The sequence below is a fragment of the Nipponia nippon genome, unplaced genomic scaffold (genome assembly GCF_047370975.1).
Source record: "Nipponia nippon isolate SJK-2023a ecotype South Korea unplaced genomic scaffold, ASM4737097v1 scaffold_4, whole genome shotgun sequence".
NCBI classification, from domain to species: Eukaryota; Metazoa; Chordata; class Aves; order Pelecaniformes; family Threskiornithidae; genus Nipponia; species Nipponia nippon.
The window spans coordinates 63,937,580-63,951,302 of record NW_028262358.1 but is presented as its reverse complement, the minus strand read 5'-3'; the positions used below and the strand labels follow the sequence as shown (position 1 = coordinate 63,951,302).

General features: G+C 41.0%; 1 protein-coding gene across 1 annotated transcript in view; it reads right to left on the bottom strand.

The window, feature by feature from the left end:
• Positions 1–13,723, bottom strand: part of LOC148053343 (uncharacterized) — a 71,103-nt gene that overhangs the window by 36,574 nt on the left and 20,806 nt on the right. The window contains exon 2 of the mRNA XM_087774762.1: positions 7,729–7,944. Within this exon, the coding sequence (XP_087630888.1) occupies positions 7,729–7,944 (216 nt within the window). The remainder of the gene's footprint in view (positions 1–7,728; positions 7,945–13,723) is intronic.

The window sequence follows — 13,723 nt, the reverse complement described above, 5'->3', positions numbered from 1 at the left end:
CCCTGCAGCTGCTCCTGCCCTCTGCATCTCCCTGTCTTTGTGCAGCCCTGAGCTCCCTGACCATGTTATAACACGGCTTATTGCTCCCTTGGTGGATGGGCTTGAATTTGGTTTTAGGTCATACTCAGCTATTTTACAGACCTAATCTTTAGCTGTCTGTATACGGTCTTACGCATGCGTATGTGAGACAGTTGTTTTATCTTCAGTGCTGTTACTCTTTAAGAGAGGAGTATTAATTGCCTATCAGATTGTTTTTATGACCTTGTCACACAATGCAACAGACTCCTTTATTTATCTACTATGAAGCATTGAATTATCTTCAAAATGAGCTGAAGCAATAATTACAAGATGGGCAATAAACAGATTAAAATCAGACTCCAATAGAGGAGAGCAGCTCCAGTTGTCCCTGCTAAATATAACCTTTGAAAACCAAATGGATCTAACAGCGTTAGGCTGTAAAAAATATGTTCTCTTCAAACAAAGTGCTTTTTGATTGGTTTTGTTCACCTTCTTCTTTGACAATAGGTACTAAATATTGCCAGAAGCAGGATTCTGGAGAAATAGAGAACATCATTGTTCCATTCTAGTAAGCAAATCTCTTGACCTTATGTGTCTGACCACTTGCTAATCAGAAATGAGCCTTGTGTGTCCTGCATGACAGGACAAAACTAAACAGAAATTTGGTCTACTGGTGCCTGGTCCAAATTCTTCACACTCACTGCGATGGGTATTTGTTGGCTACTACCACCAATGTAGAAATTAATACTTTTCTCTGATCGCTATGACTGTCAGCAAAGTCATTTGGATCTCTGAGTGGAAAAGGTGCTAGATAAACACCATACTGAAAATAAAAATAATTAAAAAAAATAAAGAGAGAGAGAAAGAGATGTCATTTCCAGTCCAGGTATTATGGAAACCCCGTGGAAAGTACAATAAATCATGTTCCAGTTGCAGAAGTCCTCAGGGAAAACTCTTGACAATTAGCTTCTTTAAAATAGGAGTTTTTTTAAATTATTTTCAGTAGTGTTGAACCAGCATTCAAAAAGGACGAGAGCATGTTTTTAGTTTTTTATATTGACTTGTCCAATTAATTTACTGAATGTATGGCACTTGAACAGACCTGTGATGGATGTACAAATGACTGAGTGCCTCATTGCATATTTGTACAGCAGATGATTGATGTATCACATAATTTCTTTGAGTCATGGAACTGATTTATATGCTCTGTGCTATATAGACATTCGCTTTGTCAGTTGGGACCGTAAAAACCCCCACAGGCAATTGTCTGCTATTCAGTCTTTGCCATTCACTGAAATTACACATAATTTTAGCCTGTGCATTTGCAAACTGTGCTTTGCCATTTCCATTTGAAAACGCTTTTGTGTTAAACATTTTTGACTCGTCTAAATAAATATTATCCATAATAACCCTATATCAATCCATTACAAAACCATGAAAGTACGTACTGCATTTAGATTTAATCCCTGAAACAAAGCTTGTTCCCACCTCACTCCCATGTTGCTTTCACAGCTGATTCTCACAGCTGCTGAGAAATCTGAGCAACAGAGAAATCTAAGATTGCTTTTCATCTTGCTAAAGCTATAGGATGTGCAATAAAATCACATTTGAGTCACTGGTCTTCGGCTATACACATGATCAAATTCCTGAAGTACAGACACCTATTGGCAGATACATAAGCCTGTGCTTATGGGCGGAGATGTGTATTCAAATGTACTCAATTCCAAATTCCATCAAAAACCCATTAGTGACACATTTATATCAATAGCTAAAAGAGCTTTAGTGCAGTCAGCTAGAAACAACTATTTAGGAAATAGCTGTAAGCTATGCTGGTGAAAATGAGTGCTTTCCATTTGCAACTGTCAACTTGCAGGATTAAGCTACAACTTTCGCTTGTGATGATCCAGAAAATACAGACTTTCTGCAGCCAGAAGTTGCTGAATGGAGACAAGTACAAAATACCTTCTTTACTGTTCTAGTTGCTCGTATTGAACCACTTGCTTCTCTGAATCTGTCTTTTCTTTTCAGACAGTGCTATAATACATTTCTGGAGAATATGATGACTGGGTTTACTTGTATATGAAAAGTAGTCAAACAGAAGCTATGGAGTTCCAGTGGTTGTAGATTCTCAAGTTAAATTACATGTAGTATACAAATATTTCCTTTACTGGTTTTAATGTCTTTTTCCTTTGGATTATGTTGGAAGTATCCTTGTAAATACAACATGGAACATTGAAAACAGGGTTGCCCAACAGATTATCTCTCTGTATGTCACTCTTACAAGTACAAGGGTACAGTACCCAAACTCAGTAGGATAAGCCCCCATCCTCCAGTCTTAGGAGGCGTAGCAAAATATTCTTTGAAATCTGGAGTAACCAAGTGTAAGGGCAAGAACATCCTACAGATGAATATATTAAACTCCAGCTGTAAATAAGTTTGACTCTTCTGTTTTGACAGACAGTTCCAGATCCCTGTAACTCTTATGTTTAAAGTCTGTTTATAATGTTCAGTCTTTTATACCATATACAAGATTTTCTCCTTGTATTTATGCTATATGTTAGCTTAAATGGAAACTTTTCAATTGTTTTCCATTTTTGCTTTCCAGACCTATCCCTACTATTTCATCGTTGCAATGGAGCAGGCAAATAAAGGGCCATATATTTTCTGGAAAGAGTTTAGGATTGTGGTTATTTTCTTACCAGCAGCTTTTCCTGGTTGCAAGAAGGGACAAAAAGGAAACCAAAACTCATCAAGATGATCTTCATAAGTGTTTCCTGAATCCCTGTATGGGAAAATTCCAGCACGCGCAAGATGGCAAGGTTTCTCACATCAAATGTCAGCTTGAGCTGTAGGCTCATGGGACCACTGGCCTCTTTGTCTGTCCTTTGCTCCTTGGCAATCTCTTTCCAAAGGATCTTACTTACCGGAGCCTCTCCCAGCCACTTCAAAGTGGATCTCATTGTATAGATGAAGGGAAAGAATGATAGAGTTTGGCCTGCAAGGCCTTTCCCAGGAGTTTGCTGTCATGGTATCCCTGGTCTGTCCTCACCCACACTAGGTATATTTATTTCATGTCTTTCCCCATGTGTCTTTATATGTGGCAGAAGTAAACTCAGTGAATGGAGGGCTGTACTCCCCAGTGAATGGGTAGAGGGTCTGCTTTGCTGGGTGTGGGATTGACCTTCTGAGCTACCCTGAGCTGAGATCTTCAGTAAGCTACTCTCCGTGGCACACCGGGCTGCCTTCTGGAATAATCACAGTTAATTTAAGACCCTGCAGTGTGTACTGAGTAGTTCTAATTATTCCATCAAAGTGCATTACTGTGTTTCTGTCTCTATCAAGCGTAATCTGCCATCAGGTTGTTAATTTGCCTAGGTTTATTAGAAGCTTTCACAGTCCTCTCCAGATTTTATTTCACTGAACAATTCTGTTAACCAAACTTCTTTTTTTTCGCCTACTTTTCTTTTCCAAATTACGTTTTATTGCAGCACTTTTCACATGTGTTTGTTCCAGGATTAATTGTCCTATACTGGGCTTTCAGGATTTCCATTTCCTCTGTTGTGTATGTGCATATGTTTGTGTATTAACTAGCACTTATCAGGGTGTAAATCACACGGTGCCTCATTGCCAATGCAGATCATTAAAAGCAGGAGGGCTTTTTATCCAAAACGTGTGAGAAAACCATCTTTCCCTAAAAAGCCCAATCAGATCTGTCACCAAACTCTTTCTTTACCAAGAGCTAGTCAGATATTTCTTTTTCTCATCTCCACGTTTTCCTAGTCCATTAAAAGGCATTTATTTTTATGATGCCCCTTTACACAACATATTTCACCTGAAACATATTCTTACTCCATTTCAAATGCAGGTTTCTAGAAGCTGTATGTTATTTGTAGGAGAGATTCATAAGTAGAACTATCTCAAATAATTGCCCAACCTTTGGCTTGGGTACATTTTTTTCAGCATTCCTCATCTCTGAAGCAAGACTTGAAATATGGTAAAGTGCTGAAACCTGACTGAAATCAAGAGCTCTCCTGTACACAGGAGCTTGGAATTGTTGTTAATAGTAAAATAAATTCCTGCTATCAATCTAATGGCATGATCCAAAAGTGTCTTTGAGAGTAATTAATTTCCAATAAGCCGCAAAGGACTTGTCCAAAAAGGTGGCAGCACTGAATTCCCTGCAGCCCTAAGCAAGGCTTTCCGGATGCTCCTTTACAAAAGACATCAGGCATGGATGTACTGCGGCAGGTGGAGGAAGATGGGGCAACTCCCTCAGTAGCCTCCATCTCTTTTCCGCCACCATCCCCACAGAAGCGGTGAAAGAGGGTGAAGAGATCAAAACCCTTTGCCAGGCCCACCATATCACACCTGACGTGGGGACAGATCCCTCCTGAGGCTGATGGGGCTCAGCGCCCTGCTCAGCACCCCTGAGCCCCCAGTCACGCAGCAGTGGCTGCGCCCAACACACAGAGATGCTGCCAGCAATTTAAAGTCATGTTGCTCGAATGGGGTAAACGCATTAGTTTGCTCTTTCCCTCCTCTTGTTCCTTAGCTAGGGGCAGTGCAGAGTTTTTGTTTCGCTTTGGAAAGAAAAGACAGCTCTAAACATTCAGGGCTTTGGTCTACTAGATAGAGATATGTCCGTGGTGCTTCAGGACAAATGTCAACTGATAGATAGGTCAGCAGGAGCTTTTTTAGACAAAGAGGAAAGAACAGAACAAGCCTTGAACCTAGCTGATGGCTCTGTTTGAGAAAAAAAGAAGAAGATATTTTGAGCTTACTAACAAGGTCTGTTATATTTTGCTCATTTAGAGAAAGGTCTGAAACAAGGGCATAACGATACAGCGTAAGTGGCATATACAGATCATGCAGAGTATGAAAGATTTTTGTGTGTGTGTGTGTACGTGAGTATGATTTACCTCTAATAACCCAGCTTGGTAAACCCTCACCTGAGAGATTTAAATCACACCCAATTTTCACCATGTTCCCCTCTCCCCATTTAGTCAACTGTTAAGCAGGTCTAAAAGGTGGTTTGCCCGCTCTTTCAAAACCAGCTTATTTACATGGGGTATTCATCGTACTGAGTAACAATTTATTTTGAAAGGGAGTTTACTGTCCTCATCAAGCCGGTAAGTTTTACGCAACCTGAAGTATGCAGATAGACATGGAAACGTGAGGAATGGTTATTGTAAATCATTACCCTGGCAGTGGTCCAAAGCCCTTAGGGCTTCAGCTGTTACACTGGTAGAGCAGATATAAGCTTCCATAGAACTAATCCACATCGGTTACAAAACCCAATAATATACCTATGTAAGCCAGTCTTGTGAAAATTAGCATGGTTTTATGGCAATGCTTGAAAATTATCTACTGTATACAATGAGGAAAAATGTCATAAAAATACAGAGATAATACACTATCATAGAAATAATAGAGGATACTTAGTAGAGGTTACATCAATCATCATTTATAAACTCCAACTGACACATGCCTTAATAGAAAAGCCTGGGGAGGTGGAAATGGAAACGTATCATAAGAAAAAAAATCTCGTTATTTAAATCTCTTACTTTCCATTTCAATATAATCTTATTTACGTTAAGTCAATTTTTAAAGACTCCACTACATAATTACCATCACAGTAAACAAGCAGTAATGTTTTTTTCCCTGTTTTTGTGTTGGAAATAAGAATAGAAATACAGACACTCTTCCCTTGGGTGATGTGGTTTAATCAGGTTGGTTTTTATAAGGCCCTTTTCAAACTGATCAGAATAGCTTGAAACATGTCAGAGAAATCTTGTTGCCTAGAATAAGCCTTTAATAATATTTCACAGCGGATTTCTTTACGAATTAATTTGCCCTTGAGCAAAACAACAGGGTCGGTAGGACCCTTGTATGTGTTGGCGTCGGGCATAGCACAAAGGAGCTATAATCACTGAACCCGTACCTGGTTGCAGTATTGAAATCAACAGAGAAGAAAGAGTAATGGGGAAAAAGAGACAAGGATTAGCCAGGAGAGACGACTGGCACACCCCAAGCGCCTTGCCGACTTAACAGGGACCACGTTCTCTTCTCCTTGAAATATGGACTGTCTCTGTTCAAGTTCATCGGTTTAAAGTGAAGGGAGTTATTTCACATTTATGCAGCTTGTGCCATTTGTAACCCCTGAACAGAATCTCACCCAGCAACTCTTTTTAAACCTGGCAAAGGTCAGACACGGAGCTCCTTCAGCCTTTATTATTAAAAGCTTCCTGCCTGGTTTTACTGTAGAGAAAGAGGCAGCGACCTTACATTTAATCACATAAAAGACTCTATGCTTTAACTTACTTAAAAGACGCCTTATGCAGGACATCTTTATCCAAGGAGTCTTTCGCCAGACGACGTTATTTTTAAAGCAGCGTGCAAAATATCCCTCTTGCTGCAGACTCTAGCTGCTGACTAAGCAGCCTCTCTGCTGCCTGCAATAAGGAGACTGAGAGAGGTCTGGGGGAATCTGCGTTCAGCCAAATCTATCCCATATGCATGTAAAACCTAATGGAAATCAGTTGTGAGGCCCTACAGCTGTATAGGAGTACATGTGATTTATGGCAAGGCAAAGGATTTGCAGAATCCTCCGTCTTTGGTGCTTTCATTTTTTTAATGCTTCAGCCTGAGCAAAGTTAATCTTCTTAATGAAGCAAAATGCAGGAGTAATTAGCTCCTCCGCTTGTGCATATGTTTCACCAAAATGCCTTTGCTGAGTTTCTGAAGTGCACAGGACCTCCATTTTTACCTGCTGTTTGAATTTCCCTGTTTAAAAATGCAGCAGATGTAGCATGAAAAAATGGTTCTGCTGTGAGCTGTGTGCTAAGACTCTGATAAATGCCTTGTCACATTTGCTCTGCTTTGTACTTGGAAAGAGTCTTGTTTGTTTCCTTTTATGTTTCTACAACTCTCTCCTTTTTTCTGTGTGCCATTTCCAGGCAGGGATGGTTCTGTCAGGGATGATGGGCTTGAGCAAAACTTTCTGTTCTGTGTTTGGCTTTTCTCCACAGGGATTAGGTGGAGCTGAATGATGAGTGAAAGGTCTGAAGTCTGCCTCAGAAAAGTCCCTTCCTGACCATTTCATCTCAGCCCTTACAGCTTTGCCACCTTCACATCTGTGTGCCCAGCACTACTGGCAGAATGATGTTGTCATTTATAACATACCGGCGTGACTCAAGGCAAACCAGGGTTTCCCTGCTGCTTAAAAGACCCACTAAATCGTTCACCTTCTGCTCAGGAAAACTCCCTGAGCCAAGTTCTTATTTCTAAAGAGAAGGCTAGATATGGGGGCGGGAAAGAAGGGTGGTCTTGTAATTGTGGGACAGAAGGGGAAAAATGTGTGGCCCTTTTCCTGGTCCTTTCCATTATCTTGGAAGGATAATGTCACCTCTCTGCACCTCAGTTTCTGTAAAACAGGGAGGTACTACTTAGTGTTACTACTAATCTGTTCAAATACTGGTAGACTAACTACATCAAAGCACTTTTGTGAAGAACACTTTGTTTCTCATGCTGTCCGTGGGTATCAAAGTTCAAGGTAGAAAGCAGAGCCCAGATGTGCACAACAGCCTTGGTCAGCAGAGTTTCGGATTTCGGAGAATGCCCTCTCTCTGAGGGAAGCACAATCTCTAAGTACAGACCCGTTATCGGTGTGAAACATATAAACAAAGTATGGGGGAGGAAAGAGCGGCTTACTTTGCTGCTTCTCTGGCTCTCCCAGGAGCAGGACTCAGCCTCCTGAGGAGCGATCCCTCGCTGGAAAGGGTGGTCGCTCAGGCAGGTCTGGCACAGCGGAGGCTCGAGCTCCGAATCCCCTGGAGGTAAATGCATCACAGTGGACCCCGGGTATTTGAGGCTGGCATGTGGGTGCTTTTCAACACTGACCATCGGGCTCTTAATCCACCTTCGTACCTGCCAACACAGAAAGAGGTTATGGACTCCCTTTGCTTTATGGCAGCAGCTGGGATGGCACAGCAGCGTTTCTGATGCAGATAGAGGCACAGATTGGGGAAAATAAACAGATACCATATAGGGTCAGGATCAATTTTCTATAGGAGAAAGTACTAGGCCGTGTCAGGGTGCGTGTGTGAACACCATAGCCAGGCTCTTTATGCTGAGAATCATCTGCTGCTTTGTGCAAGCCTGCCATAAATACAAAGTTTTCAGGCTTTATGAAGATATTAAAATATACTGTAGACTGCTAAGAAGAGAAAAACAACTACCCAAAGCAAGTACTCCCAGCCTAGACAGCTCAATTCCCCCTGTGGAGAGAAAGCAGACTATTTTTGCAGGTATACAATTGTAATACTATCAGCTTTCTGCAGTCTTTTTTCAACAGCAATATCTTTTGTTTCATCTCTGATTTCATATACGACCTCAGCCTTTTCTGTGCCTCCTATCACTACATTCAAGAGTCAGTTTCTCATGTTGACCTGCCCTGAATTCTGACCCTGACTCCTTTAATCTGCCTTCGCCTGCCTTCTCCTTGTCTCTGCAGCTCCCAGGCTAGGACCTGCTGCACTACAGCAGGAGGGACACTATTTACGAGCGTAACACGCTGTGCTCGCAGGGCATGATGTCAGCCTTGTGCACGTTGTTTGCTCTTCCTTTCACTTCTGTGACTGTCTGTTTTCTGCCATGTGAATCAAAAGTATTGCATTTTGTAACAAGTGAGGAGTCAGAGACCTTTCTGAGCAGTTTTTCCAAGTCATTTTGTACTGTGACAGCAAAGAGACCACTATATGAGCTATATTTGCACTCAATCTGATCAAAACTCTCCCATTTGAATGCGAAGGATATATAGGGATGGATCAGGATATGCTTTACCAGCACAGAGGGGGAAGGCTGAGACAGCCAGAGCTGACAGCCCAACCAGGCTCCTATTGACATGAGACCACCTCTTTGCTGTGCGAGCTGAATCTCCTGTCCGTGCAGGGCAGCGGGGCAGGGCTGCAGGGGCTCACCTGGGGTGCACAGTGCTCGTCTCCCTTGGCTCCTGCAGGGGGAAGCCAGAAAAAGCACTTGGCCGCAGCATCGTCATGCTTCATTAGGAGATGATATTTGCCATTAGAGGATGCTTTACATCAGGAAAATAAACATTTTACGTTGCGTTAGTCATGAGCAAGATCATAAGTGTTTGATTAACAGTGGAAGCCTATATCGTAGCAACTGGTTACCAGGATCACATATGATAAACAAACAATGAAATGCATCTAACCAGCCTTCTGCTGGTGACTCCTCCGTGAGCGATACACCCGCAATTGCCCTGCTGTGCTGACCTGCCGGAAAGCTCAAGGTTAGGAAAATCTTTCTCTCCTCTCTATGGAAACAAAGCAAACAGATGTCCTTCTGTGGGCAAATGAGCCACTTCCCACTGCAGTCCCCATTTGCATTTTTTAGCAACATCATTTGTGTGGATGGTATTAGCCTCTACTTCCATGCTCTGGAGCATCACTACAATGTCAGCCCGCCTTTTGCTCACTATAGCTCTTGGATGCCATAGCTGGCAGGTGCCATATCTGCATGCTTTTGTAACAAATTTTACAGAATTGAAACCCAAGTGCTTAAAGTTCTGTGGAATAATTTTCCAGAATGTTAACATCACCGTATGTTTTTTATTGAACTTCTCTGCTTTTATAATTCCTAGATTCCCTACTAGCGCAGAGGGATTGCTGGCTCACCATTTTCCTTATCCAGACTTCTTTAGCTTCAGGTTAGTGGGTTGAAGTTGTAGGGGGAGGGGTTATTTTTTTCAGATTTCATTTCAATAAACATATTTCGAAACTGATCTTTTGACTCTAGCAGATTTTAAACACATTTATTTTGCCAAGCATAATTGATTCTATGATTGTTAAGCACATCATTAAATATATTACTCTCCCCAAGTAAATTCATGGTTGTGTGTCTTGATCTAATTCCAGAATTTGGTATGTTGAAAAGAATAATTATATTCCTGGTCAAAAAAACCATGCTTGATTTTCCAATGTAGTTTTATTATGGGAAGCATGCAAATTATTTAATGTGATTCTGAGAGGAGTAAATGACTGTTCATTCCATCATTTTAAAGTTACGCCTGGTGATCCGTTAAGTGTTCTCTGACCCGGTTCTGCCTTTCTTCCTTGACGTCCTGCATCTTCAGTCATATAATTATGGGTGCACACAGTATGCAAAAGCATGCATGAAAGAAGAACTGAACAGACGGCAGAGAGGGGCTTGGGCTGCAGTGAAGTACAGGTTCAGTTTTTCTTAAAATTCAAGGGACATGGCCCAATCTTTCGCTTGAGACTACTCGGTCACATGTAGCATCAGCTCAGGCAGGCATTCAAATGCAAATCTGGGTTTGAGGTTTCATTAAGACCCAATGATGTATGGTTTTATGTTTTCAGATTCAGGGCATTTGCAGTCACACAGTTAATCAATAATTTCTGTTGCAGCTGCACCTGTTGTGTCACTGCTTGTGTTTCCATTTAGAGATCTCTAGCCTGCCTGTGTATTAGGAAGCATTCAAAATGTGATCTGGGTACTCCTGATACAGCAAAATCTGTCTGTATCAAATGATCCAGTAGCTGTACCTTTTAACAGCAATGAAATATGCATTCAGAAGCATAATGATCATAAATTAAAAATTACCCACCAGTGCTTTAACTTGTGCGAATGGTAATGATGAAAGAAAGTAACATTGCATGCATTTTATGAAGCTGCACACACCTGAGCGTGCGTAACATCTTCTGGCTCTAGCATCAGCAAGTGGTCCCTGAGTTCAGGGTGAATCCTAAACAATTTTCCTTACTATTGTTTATTCCAGGCTGACTCCTGGTTTTGACTCAGGTAGACGCTTTGTCCTCTGAATGACTTTTTGCTGCTTAAAAATGCTGGATTAAACTGATGTTTTCACATGATGATAGGTGCAGCCTCTACTAAGAGCTGAAAAAGAAGTATGATTACAAACCCCAGTCTGGTCATACTGTTTTTCTGTTTAATACAACAGGGTTTTGAGGAAACTAAGGTGGGAAAATTTCAGGAGTATCCAGCTTTGAGATTTAATGAATTAGCAGGAATTTTTTTTTTTTTTTTAAATATTTGGAACCAGTTCCAATAGGTTAGCACACCCACAGTTCAAATGCACTGGCAGAGAAAAGGTTTAAACCAATTCTAGTTTTCCTTCGTTGGATTGGGCAGAGTTCAGGTTCATGTACATCCAGCCATGTCTGCTCAGTCCCCGGATGCCGTGCTGGCTCAGCAAAATACACACATAACATTTCAATAAACTTAACTGAGTCACTCTGAAAAGTAATATATCATCTACAAACGTCAATAGAAACCCGAGACCTGCATAGCTAAGCCCAGGGAAGTTGTTTTTCTTCTTTCTGAAGGCTTCGCCTCTGACCGAGGCGCCGAGTCGGGGCTTTGCGCCGCCTGCCCGCGCGCCCAGACCTGCCTGGCAGCCGCTCGAGGGGAGCCGAGCGGGGGCTGCCACTTCAGTGGGTGCCAACCTGCTACGTCGAGAGCTGGCGTGTTTGTTATTTTTAGAATTTGCCTACATGAACGTGTTAATGCCTGCTGGCCCAAGCATGAATTAGGTAAATATACAGTCAACCCTTGTGTGAATGGCTTGGTTTGGAATTAAGATGGGCTTAATTCATTCTGTAGCCATTTGCTTCATTTATCTAAGTTGAAATTTCAGGTTTTATTCTGCATTGAAGGGTGCATGAGGACTTTCATGACATTTAACTAATCTCCTCTAATTTCACATCTTCAGCTAATTCAGACTAATGTGCCTCAGTATCTCTCTACAGACAAACCCTACATTTGCCTTTTGAAATTCATAGATAACGCAGAGTAACACACACAGAAGACTGTGGCAATTGTTACAAATACTCTGGGTAGAAAATGAAATGATTCACCACTGACTTTCAACACGCATCCCTATCCAAAAGCATTGAAAATATTGGTTTGAAACTGGAAGTATGAATTGGCAGCACCTTCGTAGCAGCGAGGCCCAGAACAGACTTCTGAAGAAAAACAACTTCCCTGGGCTCACACAACATTTGTAGATTATGTATTACTTTTCAAAGTGACTCAGTTAAGTTTATTGAAATGTTATATGTATATATTAGTCATTGAATTATAAGTCTACACTATAGGTTTTTGTCTAGCTTTAACCTCAGTAGACTTCAAAGATTTTTGCGTATTTAATATTTACATTTACACTAGACAAGTGCCTTAGATCTATAGCTCTGTTTGACTTGGGCTATCTTAAATGTCACTAAAGATTTCAAAGTGCAAAGCTTCATTTCTTTTGAATTCACTTCCACTAAAAAAACTCCCACACTGAATAGCACAAAAAAAGAAAAATGATTTTGAAGAAATTTCTCACAGTTCTTCCCTGACTGGCAAAGACAGATCAACAGATGATAGTTTGTTATTTAGTGCATTGTATGATGCTCAAATGCAACAGTGCTAGGTGCATCATTCTTCATGACGATGTAAGGAGTATTTGATTATTCAAATACATTATTTTTTTATTCTTACCATGATATCCATCTACCAGTAAATAAACTAGAGCCTGCTCCTAGCTGCAGGAAGCAATTCTCTTCTGAACTGCTTCTGAAGATTTCCGTACTTTCATTTCCAAAGCAAGGCTCTTTAAACTCCCCAGGCAACTTCATCCACCGTTACAGACTCTTTAAGTGTGTCTGAAATAATCCAAATAGGACTGAGCAGAACAGAAAGAGCTCTCAGTTTCTCTTGCCCCATCATGACTATAGCTTCTTTATGCCTTTTTCTCATAAACAAATCATATCTGCTAGAAATTGCTTCTACTACGTGCCTGTTGTGGAGCACCCAACAGTTTCTGGTTAAGCTATAACTGCATTTATGTGATTCACTGTTCTCACCCTAATTCTTTGAAGGTACAACCTCATAGGCCTGTGCAGATGGACATGAGCCTGCTTTGCTGGTGGTGTGAGCTGAGCAGGTGCCAGCCAGCCATAGAGCAGTAGCTGCACGTCAGCATCCCACCACGCTCAGGGCCAGTGTCTCTTGCTGCTTTCTAAGGCTGAGCAAGAGATCATCTGTACACATCTATGCAGACAGGCTTGAGATTTGTCAAGTATTGCCTTACTGCTATTAGCTAGAAGTCAATTCCAAATGTTTCAGGGAACCCTTGCCTTGCTTTGTTTGGAGAGAAAAAAATTCAAAGCAAGAAAAAGATGGTTTATCAAAATTATCTGTGAAACATGATCAGCCTTAATACATTTACTAACCTGGATAATTTCTGAAGAGAGTTTTGAAGATGTCAAAGCAACTAATTTCAACTTTTCCAAATACAGAAGTTTCTCATTTTCAAGTCAAATGATGTTTTATTTTTTTTAGCCTTGAGATAGAACAATTGGTTTTGAAGAAATGCAGTCAACTTCACACTCGCAGACCTTCATGGCTGGGAATAAATTTAAGTATAGCCCTCCACCCTGTCACATTTTAGGATTTTTTTTTTGCTTCTGGTTTCATTGGACCACCAAAGGACCTTTGCAGCTAGTCAAAGTTGTTTGGTATTTCTTGTATTTCTTGCAATGACCACAAAAAAAATTGATGAAAATTTTCCCCATTCTTTCAAGATAAGTGAGTTCAAAGGAGTGTTGTACACCCCTTCTAGTATGTAGCCATCTGTCACTAATCCTAAACTAAACTG